This window comes from Sminthopsis crassicaudata, chromosome 4 (genome assembly GCF_048593235.1).
Source record: "Sminthopsis crassicaudata isolate SCR6 chromosome 4, ASM4859323v1, whole genome shotgun sequence".
Taxonomy (NCBI): domain Eukaryota; kingdom Metazoa; phylum Chordata; class Mammalia; order Dasyuromorphia; family Dasyuridae; genus Sminthopsis; species Sminthopsis crassicaudata.
In genome coordinates, this window is record NC_133620.1 from 336,847,361 (window position 1) to 336,870,108 (window position 22,748).

At 35.8% G+C, this 22,748-nt stretch overlaps 2 protein-coding genes across 4 annotated transcripts in view; one reads left to right on the forward strand and one right to left on the reverse strand.

Annotated features, from left to right (window-relative positions):
- Nucleotides 1-18,809, reverse strand: part of ACOX1 (acyl-CoA oxidase 1) — a 63,950-nt gene extending 45,141 nt beyond the window's left edge. Inside the window, exons 1-3 of one of the 2 annotated variants that reach the window (XM_074260781.1) lie at nucleotides 18,431-18,793; nucleotides 17,817-17,976; nucleotides 13,383-13,543 (exon numbers count right to left, since the gene is read on the reverse strand). In XM_074260781.1, coding sequence (XP_074116882.1) covers nucleotides 13,383-13,543; nucleotides 17,817-17,976; nucleotides 18,431-18,539 — 430 coding nt within the window. In that variant the 5' untranslated portion in view covers nucleotides 18,540-18,793. Of the gene's footprint in view, nucleotides 1-13,382; nucleotides 13,544-17,816; nucleotides 17,977-18,430 lie in introns of both variants that reach the window. The other variant, XM_074260780.1, reaches the window with a different exon arrangement.
- Nucleotides 18,810-18,899: 90 nt separating this feature from the next.
- TEN1 (TEN1 subunit of CST complex) overlaps nucleotides 18,900-22,748 on the forward strand; it is a 30,862-nt gene continuing 27,013 nt past the window's right edge. The window contains exon 1 of one of the 2 annotated variants that reach the window (XM_074260788.1): nucleotides 18,900-19,035. The gene's annotated coding sequence lies outside the window, so the exon portion shown is untranslated. The remainder of the gene's footprint in view (nucleotides 19,036-22,748) is intronic. The other variant, XM_074260789.1, reaches the window with a different exon arrangement.

Consider the following 22,748-nt stretch of genomic DNA (forward strand, 5'->3'; position numbering starts at 1 on the left):
TATACAACTGAAGTGAAGCTTAACAAACTCTGAAGCTAAGTAACATATTGTTCATGAGTTTGGCAAGTTAAGTGCAATATAAGTTAAGCTGTCCTTCATTAAAAAAAAAAAAAAAAAAAAAAAAAACTCTCAGATTTAGACAAATCAAACCACAAAACAAACAAGAAAGAAATTAAAAAAGTAAATAGAACATTAGAAAAACTAGGTATGATAGACCTTTGGAGAAAACTGAATGGCAATAGGAAGGAATATACTTTCTTCTCAGCAGTTCATGGATCCTATACAAAAATTGACCATATATTAGGACATAAAGATCTCAAAATTAAATGTAGGAAGGCAGAAATAATAAATGCCTTCTTCTCAGATCACAATGCAATAAAAGCTACATTCAGTAAAAAGTTAGGGGTAAATAGACCAAAAAGTAATTGGAAACTGAATAATCTCATCTTAAAGAATGACTGGGTGAAAGAGCAAATTATAGAAACAATTAACAATTTCACCCAAGATAATGATAATGATGAGACATCATATCAAAATCTTTGGGATGCAGCTAAAGCAGTAATAAGGGGAAATTTTATATCTTTAGAGGCTTATTTGAAGAAAATTGAGAAAGAGAAGATTAACGAATTGGGCTTACAACTTAAAAGGCTAGAAAAAGACCAAATTATAAACCCCCAACCAAAAATTAAACTCGAAATACAAAAATTAAAAGGAGAAATCAATAAAATTGAAAGTAAAAAAACTATTGAATTAATAAATAAAACCAAGAGTTGGTTTTATGAAAAAGCCAATAAAATAGATAAACCTTTGATCAAAAAAAAGAAAGAGGAAAATCAAATTGATAGTCTTACAAATGAAAAGGGGGATCTTTCCACCAATGAAGAGGAAATTAGAGAAATAATAAGGAGTTACTTTGCCCAACTTTATGCCAATAAATTTGATAACTTAAGTGAAATGGATGACTTCCTCCAAAAATATAGGCTCCCTAGATTAACAGAGGAGGAGATAAATTGCTTAAATAGTCCCATTTCAGAAAAAGAAATAGAACAAGCTATTAATCAACTCCTCAGGAAAAAATCCCCAGGGCCAGATGGATTCACATGTGAATTCTACCAAACATTTAAAGAACAATTAGCCCCAATGTTATATAAATTATTTGAAAAAATAGGGGATGAAGGAGTCCTACCAAATTCCTTTTATGACACAGACATGGTACTGATACCTAAACCTGGTAGATCGAAAACTGAGAAAGAAAATTATAGGCCAATCTCCTTAATGAATATTGATGCTAAAATCTTAAATAAGATATTAGCAAAAAGACTTCAGAAAATCATCTCCAAGATAATACACTATGATCAAGTAGGATTTATTCCAGGAATGCAGGGCTGGTTTAATATTAGGAAAACTATTAATATAATTGACCATATTAATAATCAAATTAATAAGAACCATATGATCATCTCAATAGATGCAGAAAAAGCATTTGACAAAATCCAACATCCATTCCTACTAAAAACTCTTGAGAGTATAGGAATAAATGGATTATTCCTTAGAATAATCAGGAGTATATATTTAAGACCGTCAGTAAGCATAATATGCAATAGAAATAAACTGCAACCTTTCCCAGTAAGATCAGGAGTGAAACAAGGTTGCCCACTATCACCATTACTATTCAATATAGTACTAGAAACGCTAGCCTCGGCAATAAGAGCCGAGAAAGAGATTCAAGGAATTAGAGTAGGAAATGAGGAAATTAAACTATCACTTTTTGCAGATGACATGATGGTATACTTAGAGAACCCCAAAGACTCTGCTAAAAAGCTACTAGAAATAATTCAAAATTTCAGCAAAGTGGCAGGATACAAAATAAATCCACATAAATCCTCGGCATTTTTATATATCACTAACAAAATGCAACAGCAAGAGATACAAAGAGAAATTCCATTCCAAACAAATGTTGAGAGTATAAAATATTTGGGAATCCATCTACCAAAGAAAAGTCAGGAATTATATGAGAAAAATTACAAAACACTTGCCACAAAAATAAAATCAGATTTAAATAATTGGAAAGACATTCAGTGCTCTTGGATAGGCCGAGCAAATATAATAAAGATGACAATACTCCCCAAACTAATTTATTTATTTAGTGCTATACCAATCAGACTCCCAAGAAACTATTTTAATGACCTAGAAAAAATAACAACAAAATTCATATGGAAGAATAAAAGGTCAAGAATTGCAAGGGAACTAATGAAAAAAAACTCAGAGGAAGGTGGTCTAAGTGTACCTGATCTAAAGCTATATTATATAGCAGCAGTCACCAAAACCATTTGGTATTGGCTAAGAAATAGACCGGTAGATCAGTGGAACAGATTAGATACAAAGGACAAAAAAGGGTACATCTATAGCAATCTAATCTTTGACAAACCCAAAGATTCCAACATTAGGGATAAAAATTCATTATTCGGAAAAAACTGTTGGGAAAACTGGAAATTAGTATGGCAGAAATTAGATATGGATCCACACTTAACACCATATACCAAGATAAGATCAAAATGGGTCCATGATTTAGGCATAAAGAGGGAGATAATAAATAGATTAGAGGAACAGAGGATAATCTACCTCTCAGACTTGTGGAGGAGGAAGGAATTTATGACCAGAGGAGAACTAGAGATCATTATTGATCACAAAATAGAAGATTTTGATTACATCAAACTAAAAAGTTTCTGTACAAATAATACTAATGCAAACAAGATTAGAAGGGAAGTAACAAACTGGGAAAATATTTTTAAAAACAAAGGTTCTGACAAAGGTCTCATTTCCAAAATATATAGAGAACTGACCATAATTTATAAGAAACCGAACCATTCTCCAATTGATAAATGGTCAAAGGATATGAACAGACAATTCTCAGAGGAAGAAATTGAAACTATATCCACTCACATGAAAGAGTGTTCCAAATAACTACTGATCAGAGAAATGCAAATTAAGACCACTCTGAGATACCACTACACACCTGTCAGATTGGCTAAGATGACAGGAACAAATAATGACAAATGTTGGAGGGGATGTGGGGAAATTGGGACACTAATACATTGCTGGTGGAGTTGTGAAAGAATCCAGCCATTCTGGAGAGCAATCTGGAATTATGCCCAAAAAGTTATCAAACTGTGCATACCCTTTGACCCAGCAGCGCTACTACTGGGATTATATCCCAAAGAAATACTAAAGAGCGGAAAGAAACATATATGTGCCAAAATGTTTGTGGCAGCTCTTTTTGTTGTAGCTAGAAACTGGAAGATGAATGGATGTCCATCAGTTGGAGAATGGTTGGGTAAATTGTGGTATATGAAGGTTATGGAATATTATTGCTCTGTAAGAAATGACCAGCAGGAGGAATACAGAGAGGCCTGGAGAGACTTAAATCAACTGATGCTGAGTGAAATGAGCAGAACCAGAAGATCACTGTACACTTCAACAACAATACTGTATGAGGATGTATTCTGATGGAAGTGGAAATCTTCAACATAAAGAAGATCCAACTCACTTCCAGTTGATCAATGATGGACAGAGGTAGCTACACCCAGAGAAGAAACACTGGGAGGGGAATGTAAATTGTTAGCACTAATATCTGTCTGCCCAGGTTGCATGTACCTTCGGATTCTAATGTTTATTGTGCAACAAGAAAATGATATTCACACACATGTATTGTACCTAGACTATATTGTAACACATGTAAAATGTATGGTCTTGCCTGTCGTCGGGGGGAGGGAATAGAGAGAGGGGGGGTAATTTGGAAAAATGAATACAAGGGATAATATTATAAAATATATATATATAATAAAAAAAAAAAAAAAAAAAAAACGGAAGTGAGGCAGAGTTTTTCAGCCTCACTCTTTCTTCCACAGTCATCAAAATCCAGTGTAAGACAATAATCAAGAGAACTGGCAATGGCCCGGGATGGAGTGGATGGCCTTGGTGTCTTTGATGTCTGACCAAGCTCTAAGTGCTTCATGGCTGTTGGGACAAACTGTTCTCATCCACCCATTCTGCTGCCGGGAGAAGTGTTCACATGCTAGGGATAGATATCCCCCAATTCACTGAGAGGTTGGAGGCCTATCAGTTACCACACACTTCTTTTATCCCATCTGCTAAGAAGGGTAATTGAGGTATAGCTGATACATGATATAGCTTTTTGGAACCACAGATGAGAGTTGAGTGAGATATAAATAATCACCTATATTCTATCTGTTCAGATGTCTCTATTAATTGCATTTAACAATCTCTAACACATATCATTGATATCTTTTTAAAAGTTTCTCTGATGCCCATTAATTGGGAAATGGGTGAACAAATTGTGGCATGTGTATGTAACGGAATATTGTTCTAACAGAAATGATGAGCAGACATTTTTCATTAAAAATCAGGAAAAAACTTACATAAATTCATGCTGAGTGAAGTGAGCAGAACCAGGAGAAGACTGTACACACTAACAACAACATTGTGCAGATGATCAACTCTGAAAGACTTAGCTCTTTTCAGCAATACAATGATCTAGGACAATTCTAAAAGACTCATGATAGAAAATGCTATTCACATCCAGAGAAAGTACTATTGAATCTGAATGAAGATTGAAACATACTATATTCATTTTGTCATTGTTGTTGTTTTGTGGTTCCCCCCTTTTGTTCTGATTCTTCTTTCACAAGACTATTAATGTAAAAATATGTTTAATATGATTGTTCATGTATAATCTATATCAGATTGATTGCTGTTTTGGGAAGGGATGAGGGGAAGGAGGGAGAAAAAATAGAAATCAAAATTTTATAAAAGTAAATGTCAAAAACTAATACATTTTTTTTAAAAGAAAAAAAAAGTTTCTATGTATTGCCTTAGTGTAGCCAATCAGAACTTTCAATCAGAATACTTTCTTAGAGTGTATGGAGGTGTAAATAAAAATATCTTGGTATTTTACTAATTGAGCTGTGTTCAAATACATTTGTCTATATGCATCTGTTCCTTACTTTGTAAGGTAAAAGTCTCTTGACTAGCAATTGTCTTGGAGTTTTTTTTTCCCCTAAGTACACAATAAACAAAGGGTGCAGGTATGGTCTCAGATACAGAGATGCATTGTTTTCAAGGAGGACTTTCCTATGAATGTTTACAATACAGAGATTTTGCAGGAATAATGAAGCAGCAATATGAACAGAAAGTGACTCTGATCTTCTTGACTGCCTTTCTCATCCAGGGATTTTTCATCCAATGATTTTGAAATCTTTTCCTCATCACATCTACTCTACTAGATTAGTATGTCAATCTATTGTAAGAACTCAACACATGAATATCTGGAGTAACAAGAAAGAGAAAAGGAAATAGTATTTTAAAGGATATAGAAAGGCAGTTTTCCTGGGACACTGATGCATTGTTGGTGGAGTTGTGAAAGAATCCAACCATTCTGGAAAGCAATCTGGAACTATGCTCAAAAAGTTATAAAAACTGTGCATACCTCTTTGATCCAGCAGTGCTACTACTGGGCTTATATCCCAAAGAAATACTAAAGAAGAGAAAGGGACCTGTATGTGCCAAAATGTTTGTGGCAGCCCTTTTTGTAGTGGCTAGAAATTGGAAAATGAATGGATGCCCATAAATTGGAGAATGGTTGGGTAAATTATGGTATATGAATGTTATGGAATATTATTGTTCTGTAAGAAATGACTAGCAGGATGAATACAGAGAGGCTTGGAGAGACTTACATCAACTGATGCTGAGTGAAATGAGCAGAAGCAGGAGATCATTATACACTTCAACAATGATACTGTATGAGGATGTATTCTGATGGAAGTGGATATCTTCAACATAGAGAAGAGCTATCCAATTCCAACTGATCAATGATGGACAGAATCAGCTATACCCAGAGAAGAAATACTGGGAAATGAGTGTAAACTGTTAGCATTTTTTGTTTTTCTCCCTAGGTAATTTTTACCTTCCAAATCCAATTCTTCCTTTTGCAACAATGACAACAAAAAAAATTTGGTTCTGCACATATATATTGTATCTAGGATATACTATAACATATTTAATATGTATGGGAAAGCCTGCCATGTAGGGGAGGGGGTGGAGGGAAGGAGGGGAAAATTCGGAACAGAAGGGAGTACAAGGGATAATGTTGTAAAAAATTACCTATGCATATGTACTATCAAAAAATGTTATAATTATAAATTTTTTTTTTTTTCCTGAGGCTGGGGTTAAGTGACTTGCCCAGGGTCACACAGCTAGGAAGTATTAAGTGTCTGAGACCAAATTTGAACTCGGGTCCTCCTGAATTCAAGGCTGGTGCTCTATCCACTGCACCACCTAGCTGCCCCTATAATTATAAAATTAATAAAAAATTAAAAAAAAAAAAAAAAAAAAAGAAAGAGTTTTCAGATGAAGAAATTAAAACTATTTCTAGTAATATGAAAAAATGCTATAAATGACTATTGATTAGAGAAATGCATATTAAAACAACTCTGAGGTACCACTTTATACCTCTCAGATTGGGTGAGACTACAGGAAAAACCCAATGATAAATATTGGAGGGAATATGGGAAAACTGGAACACTAATACATTGTTGGTGGAGTTGTGAACTGATCTAACCATTCTGGAGAACAATTTAGAACTGTGCCCAAAGAGCTATCAAACTGTGTGTGCCCTTTGATCCATCAGTGTGTCTACTGGATCTGTATTCCAAAGAGATCATAAAAAAAGAAAAAGGACCCACATGTGCAAAGATGTTTATAATAGCCTTTTTTATAGTGGCAAGGAATTGGAAACTGAGTAGATGCCCATCAGTTGGAGAATGACTGAATAAGTTATGGTATATGAATGTAAAAGAATATTATTGTTCTGTAAGAAACAATCAGCAGAATGATTTCAGAAAGGCCTGAAGAGACTTACATGAACTGATTCTTAGTGGAGTAGAACTAGGAAAAACTATACACTGCAACAGCAAGATTATGTGATAGGCACGGCTCTTTTCTCCCCCCTCTCCAGAAGAAAGAAATATTTATTACCATAAAAATAGATTTTTTTTCCCAGAAAATATTCACTAATATCTAACAAATACAACTTATTTAAAGAACAACTTGTCTTATCAAAGGCACAATTGTTCTTTAGACACCACTGCTCTGGGGTTCCTCTCCATACTTTTGATAAAATGTTTCAGGAAATATCTTCCTTTTCTTTTTTTCCCCTCCAAAATCATCATCTCTTTTAAGAAATAATAATAGTTTTTTATTTTCCAAAAGACATGGAAAGATAGTTTTTAAGATTCATTTTTTAATTATAGCTTTTTATTTACAAGACATATGCATGAGTAATTTTTCAGCATTGACATTTACAAAACCTTTTGTTCCAATTTTTCCCCTCCTTCCCCCCCACCAGATAGCAGGTAGACCAATACATGTTAAATATAACATTCACCTTTGCAAAACCTTTTACTCCAAATTTTTCTCCCTCTCTTCCCCCTCCTCTAGAAAACAAGTAATCCAAGATCGGTTAAATATGTGCAATTGTTCTAAACTTATTTCCACATTTATCATTTTGCACAAGAAAAATCAGATCAAATGGGAAAAAAAATAAAGAAGCAAACAACACAAAGGTGAAAATACTATGTTGTTATCCATATTCAGGATAGCTCTCTCCATCACAAGTCTATTGGAATTGTCCTAAATCACCTCATTGTTGAAAAGAGGTTGGCTGATTTTTCTTGTGAAGCATAATATGAAAATATGTTTAGAAGAATTGCACGTTTAACCTATATCAAATTACTTTCTATCTAAGGAAGAAGGAAGAAAAATTTGGAACACAAGGATTTGCAAGGGTGAATGTTGAAAATTATCTTTTCATGTATTTTTTGGGGGGAGCTCTTATTATCAAAATAAATAAAATAAAAATAAAGAAGGCAGGCACCAAAAAAATAAAGTAAAAATAAAAAGCTACTAAAAATTATCTATTTTTCCTAGTCATGGAAGGCTACATATTTATATCTATTTTATAACCAGAGGATATCAGAGACATAATAGATATGCTATAAAATGCTTTAAAGCTTACACAACAAAACATAATAAAAATAACAAGAAGTGCAATAGAATATAAAAGTGGTAAATATAAATTATAAAAAAATTACCATTCAAAATAAATAAAGGACTGGAGCAAATATATTAGTTCAATATTTGGATTCCATTTAATAGGTAGCTACAGCAAGTAAGTTACAGAGACAAGAAATCATCATGTGGAGAAATGCACGGCCTAGCTAGCTAATGAAAATTATATTAAGACAGCTTTCAGGTAGCATTTCAAATAATAAATTAACAAATAAAAATTCTAAAGTCCAATCATGATGAAACTATCAGTAATTCATTGGCACTATAAAATCTGACTTAGTCTTTCTTAATAGTAAACTGGAAATATATAACAAAAATGATATAACCATAACCCCAGAAAATAAGTTTGTATAATGATAATCTTCACAATGCTACTCAGAAGAGTAAAAAACTGGAAAAAACCAAACATCAACACTAGGCTATGGCCAAGTAAACCATAATAATTAACATGGTGAAGTCTATTAAAACTATTAATAGAGACAAATAAATTGGCTAGACAAAGATATGAAATAATTTACGTGAAATAAAAGTTGTTTTTTTTTTTTAAAAGCAGAAAATGAACTGCTAACAGACTGGAAACAATTTTGAAGAGAACTAATAGAGCTTAATATTTATTAAGCTTTTTTCTTTAAGTTTACTTAAGACCATTAAAAAAAAAAAAAAAAAAGAGATGGCTTTAAAAAAAAAAAAAAAAAAAAAAAAGGAAAAAATAGAAAACAGGTTAAAGTTGATGAGGCTTTATGCAATCATTTTGTAGAAATACATACAAAAGCCAGAGGGGAAACACTTGCAATATTATTTTCACAAAACTCAAAAAAACAGCTTACAACTAGTTTTTATAAAGTACTAAATGTTTTTAGCTAGAATGATTCAAAAGACAGGCAACATAGTATGGATAAGAACACTTGAGTTGGAGCCAGATGACATGAGTTGCCTACTGACTGGCTAACAACCACCTCTGTGTTCCTGAGTTTTTAGCCATTTGACTACTCTCATTTTCACTTCTCATATATAATAAGAGGTTAGATTAAATGATCTCTTGAATTCCCTTCTCTTTTAGCTCCAAATTCTGTGAGATGATTCAAACATAACTGTTAACATCTTATGCTACCGGGGGCAGCTAGGTGGCGCAGTGGATAGAGCACCAGCCTTGAATTCAGAAGGACCTGAGTTCAAACCTGGTCTCAGACACTTAACACTTCCTAGCTGTGTGACCCTGGGCAAGTCACTTAACCCCAGCCTCAAAAAAAAAAAAAAAAATCTTATGCTACCATGGATGGTATGTATGGATCAGTTATTTTTAAAGAATTAGAATACTGTTAGCACAAACTATGGTGAATATAATTTTATTTTTAAAAAAAGATTAAAAATACGGATCATAACATTGTATTTTCACCTTTTTGGCTGTCTGCTTGTTTTTTGTTTACTTTCTCATTTTTTTCTTTTTGATCTCATTTTTCCTATGAAGCATGATAATTATGGAAATATGTATAGAAGTGCACATGTTTAACATATTGGATTACTTGGTGTCTAGGACAGGGGATGGGGATAAGGAAAGGAGAAAAAATTTAGAACACAAGATTTTGCAAGGGTGAATGTTGAAAACTACTTTTGTATATATTTTGAAAATAAAAAGCTATTATTTAAAAAAAGAAAAAGAAAAAAGAGAAAAATTTTTAAAAACCAAAAACAAACAAAAGATTCAAAAGCCACTCCAACATATTGCAGATTTGCTGGAAAAAACCTTAATGTTGGGAAAGACTGAAATCAAAAGGAAAAGGGGATGTCAGAGAATGAGAGAAATAAATAGTGTAATAGAAGTAACAAACCTGAGTATAGATAAATAGAATGAGTAGAAAAGAAAAGGTCCTAGCATGCTACAGGGGTCATGCAGAGTTAGTCAATTACTGAACAAGTAACAGATTATATCACCAAAAATAAAATAAATACAGAAAACAATATATCAAGTGAAGAGTAAAAAGGTATGCCAGAAGTCCCAGGGATGTGATGCACAAAGCAATTTATTAATTTGGCAATTCTTGAAAAAGTTGCTTGAACACACTGTAACCTTTATAATGATTTTAGTTGATTATTCAAAAACTTCAGACTAAACTTTTGAATAGTATCCAAATGTAAAATTTTTTCTATGTAAAACCCACTAACTGTCAAAAACAAGTGACAGAAAACAACAGTACTTTTCAGTGAAATAGAGAAACTCATTATGGTTTTGTCAAGTGTTAAACCCATTTCCATCTCCTAAAGTAAAAAACAATTCCAAATTAAAGAGGACATCAAATCAAAGTCACTTGATGTATACAGAAAACACAACATAGCTCCAAAAACTATATTTGGCAATTGCATCACCTCACACAAACTTTCTCCACTAATATAAAATGTCTCTTGGAATTGAGATTATGAATAGACTTCAAGGAAACATAAAAAACTGAGATTGGAAGACTGAATTCAGGGGATGTAAGCACAACTATAGATATCTTGGTTTCCTCCAAGCAAGACCCCCTGAACATAGACATCAAGGAAAAGGCTGTGGCTAAACATGTTAAGAAATTTACTGACATGATGAAATCAAAGTTTAATGAGAAGAAAATATTTAATACAATTAGCACCTACCCATTATCTGTCTTAATGTATGCTTTTAGAATTGCAAAATGGACTGCAACTTTTGGAAAACATATTAACAAAAACTTGCACAATATTAATGGAACATAGGATTCATCATTCCCCCCTTCCCCTCCTGCCCCCCCCACCCACTGGGGTTAAGTGACTTTCCCAGGGTCACACAGCTAGGAAGTGTTAAGTGTCTGAAACCACATTTGAACTCAGGTCCTCCTGAATTCAGGGCTGGTGCTCTATCCACTGTGCCACCTAGCTGCCCCCAGGATTCATCATTTTAAGATAGCTACAAAAAGATGAATGCTTCTTTGCTGAAAAGGAGGGAAAAGAACTGAGATGGAAATTCTTAAGAGCACATGACAAATAGGTTCAAAACGTTCAGAAACACTTTTGGAACAAGTAGATAGTATTTCCTCAAGTAATGGTGGTAAAAGTTGATCATGGGTTTTTGGATTTGTCTAATATAACTTAAAATGGTTTCTCTCTAGAAAGAATCTATGAAATGGTTAAGATCCAAAAATGAAATATAAAAGCCTTCCATAAATGACAGTCATATGAACATAACCAGCAAACAGTATGGTGAACAGGAAGCACTAAAGCAAATGGCTGAGTCATGTAGATTTGTTTCTGGAAACAAGAGGGGCTTTATGATGGCAATTCAGGAATAGGTCACTGCAGCTAGAAATTATAAAAAGGCTATTCTTAGGGAGGTGGGACTTAATAATCTATGTAGATTACATAAGGCAATAGTAGGAACTAAAGCACCCATCACTACTGGCCTTTAAAATTTAGTACCTAACATATCTAATAAGACAAGATCTGGTGATTAGATGCATATACCAGAAGCTTAATGGAATGACATAAATACAGACCTCAAAAACTAATGGAGATTTCAAGTAAACTACTAGAATTGAAACTATCATCATAGACCTATCCACAATTGGCTAGACATGACACTGGTCTATAAAAACTGGAGATCAACCTTTGTTTTTAATTTTTAAAAACTGTTGTTGGCAGAGCAGCTAGAATGCACATGGATAGAGCACCCGCCCTGGAGTCAGAAGGATCTGAGTTTAAATCCAGCCTCAAAAAACATATTAACACTTACTAGCTGTGTGACCCTGGGCAAAACACTTAGCCCTAATTGCCTCTAAAAACAAAAACAAAAACAAAATTGCTATTGATGATTGGATATGTGAGGAAAAGGGAGGGAGTGAGGAGCCAAGGAAAATACTACAATTGCAACCCGAGGTGATAAAAGACAGTAATGATCTTGACAGAAATAGGAGAATTCAGAAGTGTAGGGATGTTCTGGGAAAAAGAGAATGAGTCCGGTTTTGGATGTCCAAAAAAGAATTCATTCTCTTCTTCTCCAAAGCTCCCATTTTCTGAATTCTTCCTTAGTTGTCCTGGTCACTCAAGTTCACAAACCTGGTGTCATTCTCGAATCCTCTCACTACCCATATCCAGCCAGCTGCCCAATTTTGTTTATCTATCCCCAACATCTGTCAAAGAATCCTCTTTCTGACCTCTCACAGTCACCAGCCCTTACTCACCAGGACAACTAAAGGAGCTTCCTAGTGTAAATGCCTCAGGTCTTTCAACTTTCCAATTCAATTTCCAGAAAGATGGCAAAGTCATTTTCTTAAAGTAAAGTTCAATATATAACACCTCCCCACCTCTTAGTAAAAACTCTCATGGATCTCTATTATCTACCTGTCTGATACAAACTCCTATTTGGCATTTAAAACACTTCCCACTCTAGCCCCTTCCTAATTTTCCAGTCTTTTTACATAGTATTTTCCTTCACAATCCAGCCAAAGTGGCTTACTTGTTATTACTCATATATAAGATTCCATTTCCTATCTCTGAGTCTTTGAACTGGCTGTTCTCTATATCTCTCATCAGAGCCTTATCTCCTATAATAATCCCTTGTTTTCTTCAAGATTCTGCTGCAACACTATCTTCTGCAGGAGGCCTTTCTTGGTCCTACTACTTTCTTCTCCAAGGTTCCCTTGTATTTCATAGGTCTATACTCATATGATTGTATTGCTCTCACAACAGAATGCCAATTCCATGAAATTAAGGACTATCTTCTTTTTGTCTTTTATCTTCCCAGGGCTCAGCACAGTACCTGACACATAGTAAGAACTTAATAAATGCTTGTGGATTGTCTCCTCTCTCTGGGGCCTAACAAATAAGAGGGAAGATTTTCATTACTAGCATTCTACATCCTATTCAATCTCTGCATCCCTGACATAATAAAAAGCAGCTCTTATTGCTGAAACATCAGTATGAAGAATACGAAACAAAGCTGTTAAGGCATTGGATGGTGGAGAGAACTACAGGAATGACAGCAGAACCTGACCTCATATAAGGCAGATGTATCACCAGCACTTATTCTTACAAACTTCTCCACAAACTAGTTCAAGAAATAAGACTGAAGGATACTTGACAAATTATTAGAGATGAACAAGGTACTAAAGAAAAGAGTACACTTTTAAAGTCTAGATTTAAATAAGACTTCAATGAGTTTAATGCCAAGAATCACTATCAGCAAGAATCCCTGGATGGTTTCACTCATTGATCTCTAGATAAAGACTAACCGTGCCCCATCTCGGTCTGGGCGTAGGTGCCAATTATCTTGAGTCCTTTGGATGGAGGCAGCCATTTCTGTTGCTGAGCAGTGGTGCCCTGATTCAGCAAGGTAGGGATAAACATGGAGTAATTGAGGCCAACCGGTTCCACAAAATTGATCATATGTAGTCTACAGGAGAGAAAAGAAAAGGATCTCAGCCTAACTCTAGTAACTGCCTGAAAAGACTTTTTTCCTATATATTAACCTCTCTAAATAGTTCTCACCTATGAAGCCATAAATGTTACATCCTTCATCTTTCAAATTTTGTAATATTTTCCATACATACCACATTCACTGTTTTATAACTTGATGGACCTGCAAATGAAAACTCCTGGAGTACATTCTTTGGTAGCTCTGCTCTTAGTCTAGTTAGTAATTCAGGATGAGATTTCTTCTTAAAACTGCTTTTGATTAGTTCTTGAAAGTAAATCCTTCCTAGATAGCAACTGAAAAGTGTATTCTTATAGAAGATCAAAAGAGATTCCTCCAGAGAATTCACCTGTTTTTGGTGAACAACTGTTTTTACTTTTTCTTTGCTTAGGGAACCAAAGGTAGTGATGGGAATAGCTACATACTCAGATAAAGTATATTTGTTGCTGTTGTTCAGCAGTTATCTGACTCTTCATGACCCCATTAGGAGTTTTCTTGGCAAAAATATTGGAATGGTTTGCCAGATCATTTTATAGATGAGGAAACACAAGTAAACACAAGATCACACAACTAGTGTCTGAGACCAGATTTAAACACAGAAAGAGCTCTTCTGGACTCCAGGTCTTATACTCTAACCACTGCACCACCTAGCTGCACATAAAGTGTATTAGGACATAAAAATTCTTAGTAAAGTAAATAGTACAGCTAATATCTCACAAGTCTATCTTCAATGGTTTTGGAATTAAACACTAACATCATAAGACTAATTATATCTACCTGGAAATTGAATAACAATAAAATTCATCCTAACTATCACCTCATACAAAGTAATTTCTGAACCAAAAAACCAAATCACATAAATCAATTAACCTTTGTTAAAGAATACCAATACTAAAAAGAAGAGAGTAAATATACTGTCAATCTCCAATAAATTTAAAGAATTAAAACTGTAGAAATAGTATTTTAATGACTCCTGAATAAAGAAATAGCAGTGATTACTATTCCTGTTTTGAGGATTTCTTTTTTTTTTTTCCCCTGAGGCTATGGTTAAGTGACTTGCCCAGGGTCACACAGGTAGGAAGTGTTAAGTGTCTGAGACTAGATTTGAACTCCGGTCCTTCTGAATTCAGGACTGGTGCTCTATCCACTGCACCACCTAGCTGCCCCTTTTTTGAGGATTTCTTGAAGAGAAAAGAAATCAGATGGAATTCCTATTCACAGGAAGATATCAAGCCACTCCCCATTATTAGGGAAGGTAACAGGAATATGTCATCATTCTTCCTTATTTCTTCATGTGAAACAGTACACAAACTGATAGAATCATAAATAAAGGAAATGTAGATCGACTCCAGTTCTCTCAATTTAAAGAAACTAAGTGAAGCTTGAAGACCTGCCTATGGCCACACAGAGAAGCAAAGTTAAGATTCAAACAGAGCCATCAACCTTCAAAGCCACTGCTCATTCCACACCACCAAGCTGCTCAATCATCTGACAATTTCAATCACTTAAAGGAACTCCTACACTAATTCTACATTTCTCAATCCCAATAATTTGAATGAATTTAACTAAAGAGTTACATAAGTCTATTTGAACAACTAAATTCTGGATGTCAAATCCTGTTTTTGTGTCAACAAAGCAATAAAATGAGTTGCTTATTATAATGTATTAAATTAAAAATGCCTGAATACCAGTAAAGATCAAACTTGATTTGTGGGGAGAAAAGAAGGAAGAACAGGAATTAATTCCCTGCCAAAGTTATTTTAGTTAACACCAGCACAATTTCAAATTAAGTGATCTTAATATTGGAAAAGATCCTAGAGATCATCTAGTCCATGCCTTTAATACCATAAATATGGGAATTCCAGGCCAGTGATAATATTACTTCTCTAAGGTTACACAATTAATTAAATATCAGAGTTGTGAAAAATTGTCTTCTGATGCCAAATCAGCTAGAGGTTCTTCTTCAACAACTCCATAATTATAGACCCATAAGTCATTAAAATAAAAGGAACATTAAAAACATTGTCTAGAAAAGTTCAAATCTCAGTAATCCCTGGATAGATTTAGAGGACTCTTTCAGAAGGTCAAAGTATTCTTTAAGGGAAGAAATGAGTTGATTAGAACTTCAAATCACTTCTAAATTATAAATTATCTCACTCCATGCCACCTGATAAAGCTATAGTATAATCTACTCAAAGAATACCCATGAAGTATATTTGTGACTAAACTCTCCTGAATTCCTATTTTTTTTTTAAATTTCCTGACCACTTTTGATATATCTCAATCCAAATATAGATGAAATTATTTCAATATGCAATTTTTTTTAACTTAAATCCTGCCTAAGGCAAAGATTTTATGACTTCAGCTTAAATGTTTTTTTTCTGGGAGAAAATTTTGACATTATCGGAATTATTATGATGACTTCTTTAGAATGTTTTCAAGGTAAATTGTGATGTGATACAAAGAAGACTCAAATGGAATTCAGAAGATCTACCATATGTAAAGTACCTATGCATTAAGTAGGGGACAAATGTATCTAAATGTATCTAAGCAAAGTGTAGGTGGAGCTTTGCAACTTGTCTTTTGTTTTCCTTTTGGAGTAGGATCAGAATGTGTCTGGCACAGGTGACCAATGCTTTTCACATGTACCTGCTGCTATGAAGTTTATGTGACTTTAATTTGTCATCGTAGATATGTCATAGAGTTGTTTGATTTGGGGCAAGTCACTTGAATTTTCTCAGATTATCACTCATTAAATAAGAGAATTGAGGAAAATGATCTTCAAGATCTCTTCCAACTTAAGTTTCGGTAATTTCATAGGTCCTTCACTTTGCTCCCTTAGAAGATTTCTCAGCTATCAGTCTTGTCCCTCAAGGTTAATACAAGTTGTAAAAAATAAAGACATACAATGACATCTTAAAGTAACTAGTCAATATAGCGAGTACAAAAAGGAGAGCTTAAATAAACTATATTTTTCTATCAGTATTTTTTTTTTTTAAACATGGATTGTTTTGGGCATAAATATTTTCTTGATTGTTCAAAAATTGCTATGAAGGGGGAAATTCTTTCAGTATGAGACACTCATAAACCAAAGAAACTATAAACAATATTATCAAGTTTAAATATTCCTTATCCAGAATGAAAATAAAAACAAATTCCGGACAAAATGAAGAACACAGGAGTTCTAATAATAAAGTATATGTTTGGCATTTATCAGCTAATTAGAGTCTACATATAAAATGAATTCCATTTAAAAAACTACTAACTATAATAATGTTCAATTCTTAGGACACTTTCCATCAATTCCATCAGTGTATTAATGGGAAAATCATTAATTGATATTATGTAGATTAATATCAATTAATGATCTTCCCATTACACTTTTTTTCATGATTTTTGACAAGTTATTTATTACAGTTACAAAGGCTTATCTCACACCCTGCACCAAAATGAGATAAAATCTTCAAATTTCAGTTTCTCAAGAATGTTCTTGTTACCATGAGATGTTTCTGGGTTCACTACAAAAAAAAAAAATAAATTTTCAAATGGGACACAACTCTAAGAAACAAAAAGTGGTGAGCAAAGTGTACTTTTTTAAACAGATACCCAAGAGTAAGAACTGAAAAATCTCTTATCAATGGACAATTCTCTAAAGTTTAGATACTAGTATAAGATGACAGATAGATGGGGCAGCAGAATCCATAAACCTTTTACTTAAAGAGGAAAGAAAATAACCTCCCTGGACATTGAGTGACTAGTCCAAGGTCGGCAAGCAGTAGCGTGTCAGAGGCAGCAGTTGAGCCTAGGCCTCTAACTCCGCCAGAAATGATTCTGCCTCTGCAGAATAACAACGCAAAGGAAGGTGAGACTCTAGTTTGGGCCTCAGATCTATTACTTAGTCTGACAAAGCGGACTTTGCAGGTTCCCTTTTAACATTACTTAACATTTATCTATTTTGAACATGTTATCCTGATGTCTATGGAAAAAAAAAAAAAAAAAAAGCAAAGTTGGCTTCCTTTTCAATCCTATGCATTTGATTTTATGCTTTCAAAAATATTATTCAGATAATTCCAGAAGATATGACACCATAAAAAAAGGTTACAACCCTTGATCATTCTAGACTATTAAGAACTAGAAAAGCATAGACCCAATCACACATACACACAGACAGATTGAAGAGAATAAAAAATTAGAAAAGCCCCTTTTCCCACAGCAGTTGAAGCTCGCATTTCTGGACCATTCCAACACTTACCTTTTAAACCACAGGATCTCCTCTGGGTCGGCAATGCCGAAGTCTCGAATCTTCTTCACCATGGCGGCACTCTTTTTGACAGCTATCTCGTAGCGCTGGCTCCGGGAAAGGAAATTCAAGTCTTCATGCTTAAAGTCCGGATCGTTCAGAATCAAGTTTTCTGAAGTTCCCAGGGAGAGGAGGAGGAGAGAGATAATTCAGAAACATAACCATCTCCGCGGGAGACTGAGAGGCGTTTTTAAGCGCTAAACGCGGAATAAAAAAGACAGCGAGACAGCTCCCTAAAAGGTCACGGTTTAGTGGGGACGCCACATACAAACCCTACTGCGAACAGGATAAACTGGGGCGATCAACGCAGGAAAGGCACTAGACCCGGGGGGCTGGAAAGGCTGCGTGCAAGAGAGGGGCTTTAGAGGGGACTGAGGAGAAGCTGAAAGCCGATTAACGGCGAGCTCCCAACTCTTCCCTAGCAGCCACAGGGGCGAGCCCGACAACGGGGGATGGAACAGAGGGCAGAGCTCTTCCATCGCCACCGGCCGCCCTGAGCGCCCGAGGGCTCTCCGCCGCCCCGCACGGAAGCTCGCCCCTGCAGCAACCCCGCCCGCCGCTCTCACCGATCTCCCGGCGACGCCGGGTCCTCTCGGGGCCTCCATCCAGGATATAAGTAAGTTTCTCTGCGTCGAAGCTAGCAGCGTCCCGCTCCCTGCGCAAATCTGGGTTCATGGTGAGGGCAGTGATGGGGCGGAAGGCGATGGCGATCGGACGTCCACAGCTCTGACAGCCCGTTCACTCCCTCGCAAGGTTCTGTAGTGTCGGCCCGGACTAGGGCCGGCCCTTCCACTTGCAGCACCGCCCCGTGGGCCCTCGCCCCTCGGCACGTGATTGCGGCCCTGCACCCCGGGACTGGAGGGCCTTAATCCAGCGAGAGCGGAGCCAGGAGGAGGAGGCTGAGCTACCCCCTCTTTCACTCTAGGGATGAAAGCCGGGCTGTGGGCGGGACTTGAGGCAGAGAGCCTCCCATCTTGCCTCCGCCACGCAGGCCTGGACGTAAGGCAAAGCGTCATCCTGCCTCCCTCCTTCTGCCTTCCGCCTCTCCCCGAGGGCGGCTTTGCTCCCGTCACGTGATGTGCTCGCGTTCACGTGGGAACAATTCTCTTTTCTCTCCCCCCACATATCTACTCCCGCCGCCGAAGCTACGACTGCGGGTACCTTGGTCCAGGTGGGTGAGAATATAGGAGGGGGGAGGGAGAGGAAAGAGGGGGAGTGAGAAACTCCGCGCCTGCGCTTCAGAGCCTCACTCCTCGCCCGGTACCCGGAAGTCCGGGGAACGAGGCGTGACCGGAAGTCGGGGAGGAGCGGACCTTCTTACTGGAAAAGACGCTGTGACTTTTCGCTGCAGTTCGCTGCTCTTGCAGTGAGGAAGAAATTTTGTTTAAAAAATAAGTGGTGCTGTGAATTTTCTGAGCCCCCCACATTATGAATTCTCAGTTCGAGCTGTTCGATTCCTACTTGAGTCAGACCTAGAAGCCTTTGCAGAATCCACAGCGCCCCCCCCCCCCCCAGGGGCGTGAGGGAAGGGCACGGATAACGTACTTGCATCGGGGTTTGTGTCTCGTCTACCTCCTCAGTCTGGGATTTGACGTTTTGATGTCTGACTGACACATAGCTCAGGGCTAAGACACGGAGAAGAAAGTTAAAAGGGATTTAGAGCTGGTCATGGTTCGAGTCTCAGTGCTGCAGATCACTTAGTTTTCCCTGGTCTAAACTTTCCCACCTCTAAAATGAGGGGAACTGACAACTCCTAATCCTCCACAGCAACACTGTGCTGAAGGGATCAGGCTGAAATGCAGGGGGGAAATATTTATCAAAATAAAAATCTGGAGGAGGGATGTTGAAATACAAAGTGCAATCAATCCACTTAAAAAAGACTTGATAAAGTAGTCCAGCTGCAGTGTACAGTACAGGAATGGAAATAGAGGGAAAATGACAGGAAAGGTAGGTTGGAGCCAGATTCTAGAGGATCTTAAATAGCATTATAATAAATGCATACTTTTCCCAAAAAGGTCACAAAAGAGGGAAAAGGAACAATCTGTGCAGAAATGTTTGTAGCAGTAGTGATAAGGGACTGAAAATTGAGTGCATGCCCATCAGTTGGGAAATGGCTGAATAAATTCTTGTTCTTTAAGAAATGACCTGCAGGATAATACAGAGAGGCCTGGAGAAATTTACATGAATTGATGCTGAGTGAAATGAGCAGAACCAGGAGATCATTATACATGGCAACAACAAGATTATACAATGATCAATTCTGATGGACATGATTCTTTTCAACAAGGAGTTGATTCAGGCCAATTCCAATAGACTTGTGATGGAAAATGCCATTCACACAATGGCAGAGAATTGTGAAGTCTGAATGTGGACCAAAACATAGCATTTTCTTCCTTTTTTTTTTTTTTTTTTTTTTTTGTTGTTGTTTTTCTCTCCTGGTTTTTTCCCTTTTGGTCTGATTTTTCTTGTACAACATGACAAATATGGAAATATGTTTAAAAGAATTATACATATTTAACCTAAAAAAAAATGTATACTTTTATTCATTAGGCAGTAGCGAACACTTAAGATAATCTGTGTATTGGTATCCAAATGATAGGTAATGAAAACCTAAACTGGGGTTATTACAGGGAAATGAAAAAGTGGGAACAGATCTAAGAAATATTTTCAGGCAGAGGTGTAAGTTGTATTAGATCTAACAGATACCACTTAAGAATAGGTAAACAACTAAACTCAACACTCATTCCTAGGTAGCTTCTGTTCTACTCCTTTAAGAGAATTTAGATTTTTGTTTATTTGATATTTGTCCTGGGTGCAAAAATGTCTAGGTATGGCTCTGTTGCCAGGATAGAAACAACAGAGAAAATAAAGAGGCTTCTAGGAGTGTGTATAATAGAAATAGAGAAAGTAGATTTTTGAGGAAAAATGAGTTCAAATTTGGACATGTTAATCTTGAGTTATCAGCAGGACATTGAAGTGAAGAGGTTCAGCAAAAATTATAAATTCAGGCTTGGAATTCAAAGAGGAGGTTGATAATAACTATATCAATTTGTGAGTACATAGATATGAAAGTGGCTGAGATCCACAAGAAATAGAGTCTAAACCATTGGTCCTCAAACTTTAAATAGGGGGCCAGTTCCCTGTCCCTCAAACTGTGGGAGGGCCAGACTATAGTAAAAATAAAACTTCACACTCTGTCTCCACCCCTCTGCCCATTTGCCATAACAGCAGTAGGCATAAACATCCTCAGCAGGCTGCATCTGGCCTGAGGGTCATAATTTGAGAACCCCTGCAGAAGAGGCTAAAACTTTGAGAGATGTCTACATTTAGGAGACAGCTAGAAGAGGAGGACTCCATAAAACATTTTCAAAGAGCATGGAGTAGTTTACCTGTCAGATCTCTGGATAAGAAAAGAATCTATGATCAACCGAGATAGAGAGGATTACAAGATATAAAGATGGATAATTTCTTTTTTTTATTATTATTATATATATATATATATATATTTTCATAATATTATCCCTTGTATTCATTTTTCCAAATTATCCTCCCCCTCCCTCTACTCCCTCCCCCCGATGACAGGCAATCCCATACATTTTACATATGTTACAATATAACCTAGATACAATACATATGTGTAAATACTATTTTCTTGTTGCACAATAAGCATTAGATTCCGAAGGTACATGTAACCTGGGCAGACAGATATTAGTGCTAACAATTTACATTCACTTCCCATTGTTTCTTCTCTGGGTGTAGCTACCTCTGTCCATCATTGATCAACTGGAAGTGAGTTGGCTCTTCTTTATGTTGAAGATTTCTGCTTAAGATGGATAATTTCTTAAAAATAATAACTTTTTATTTTCAAAATACATGCAAAGATAATTTTCAACATTCACCATTGCAAAACCCTGTGTTTCAAAATTTTCTCTGTCACTTTGCCCATCTACCCCCCAAGACAGCAAATAATCCAAATTATGTTTAACACACAATTTTTCTGCATATATTTCAGTATTTATCATGCTGCACAAGAAAAATCAGATGAAAAAGGAAAAAAAAATGAGAAAAAAAGCAAGTAAACAACAACCAAAGAGGTGAAAAAACTATGTTGTCATCTACATACAGTCCCAACATACAGTATTTCTACATACAGACTTTCTGAATGCAGATGGCTCTCTCTATCACAAGTCTATTGAAATTAGCCTGAATCATCTTATTGTTGAAAAGAGCCATGTCCAGACTACCAAAAATATAGGCTTCCCAGATTAACAGAGGAAGAAGTAAATTGCTTAAATAGTCCCATTTCAGAAAAAGAAATTGAACAAGCTATTAATCAACTCCCTAAGAAAAAAATCTCCAGCACCAGATGGATTTACATGTGAATTCTACCAAACATTTAAAGAACAATTAGCCCTAATGTTATATAAACTATTTGAAAAAATAGGGAATGAAGGAGTCCTACCAAACTACTTTTATGACACAGACATGGTACTGATACCTAAACCAGGTAGGTTGAAAACTGAGAAATTAAACTATAGACCAATCTCCTTAATGAATATTGATGCTAAAATCTTAAATAAGATATTAGCAAAAAGACTACAGAAAATCATCCCTAGGATAATACATTTTTTTTTTTTTTTTTTTTTTAATTTTATTTTATAATTATAACATTTTTTGACAGTACATATGCATGGGTAATTTTTTACAACATTATCCCTTGCACTTACTTCTATTCAGATTTTTTCCCTTCCTCCCCCAAACCCCTCCCCCAGATGGCAAGCAGTCTTATATATGTTAAATATATTACAGTATAATTTAGATACAATATATGTGTGTAGAACCGAATTTTTTGTTGCACAGGAAGAATTGGATTCAGAAGGTAAA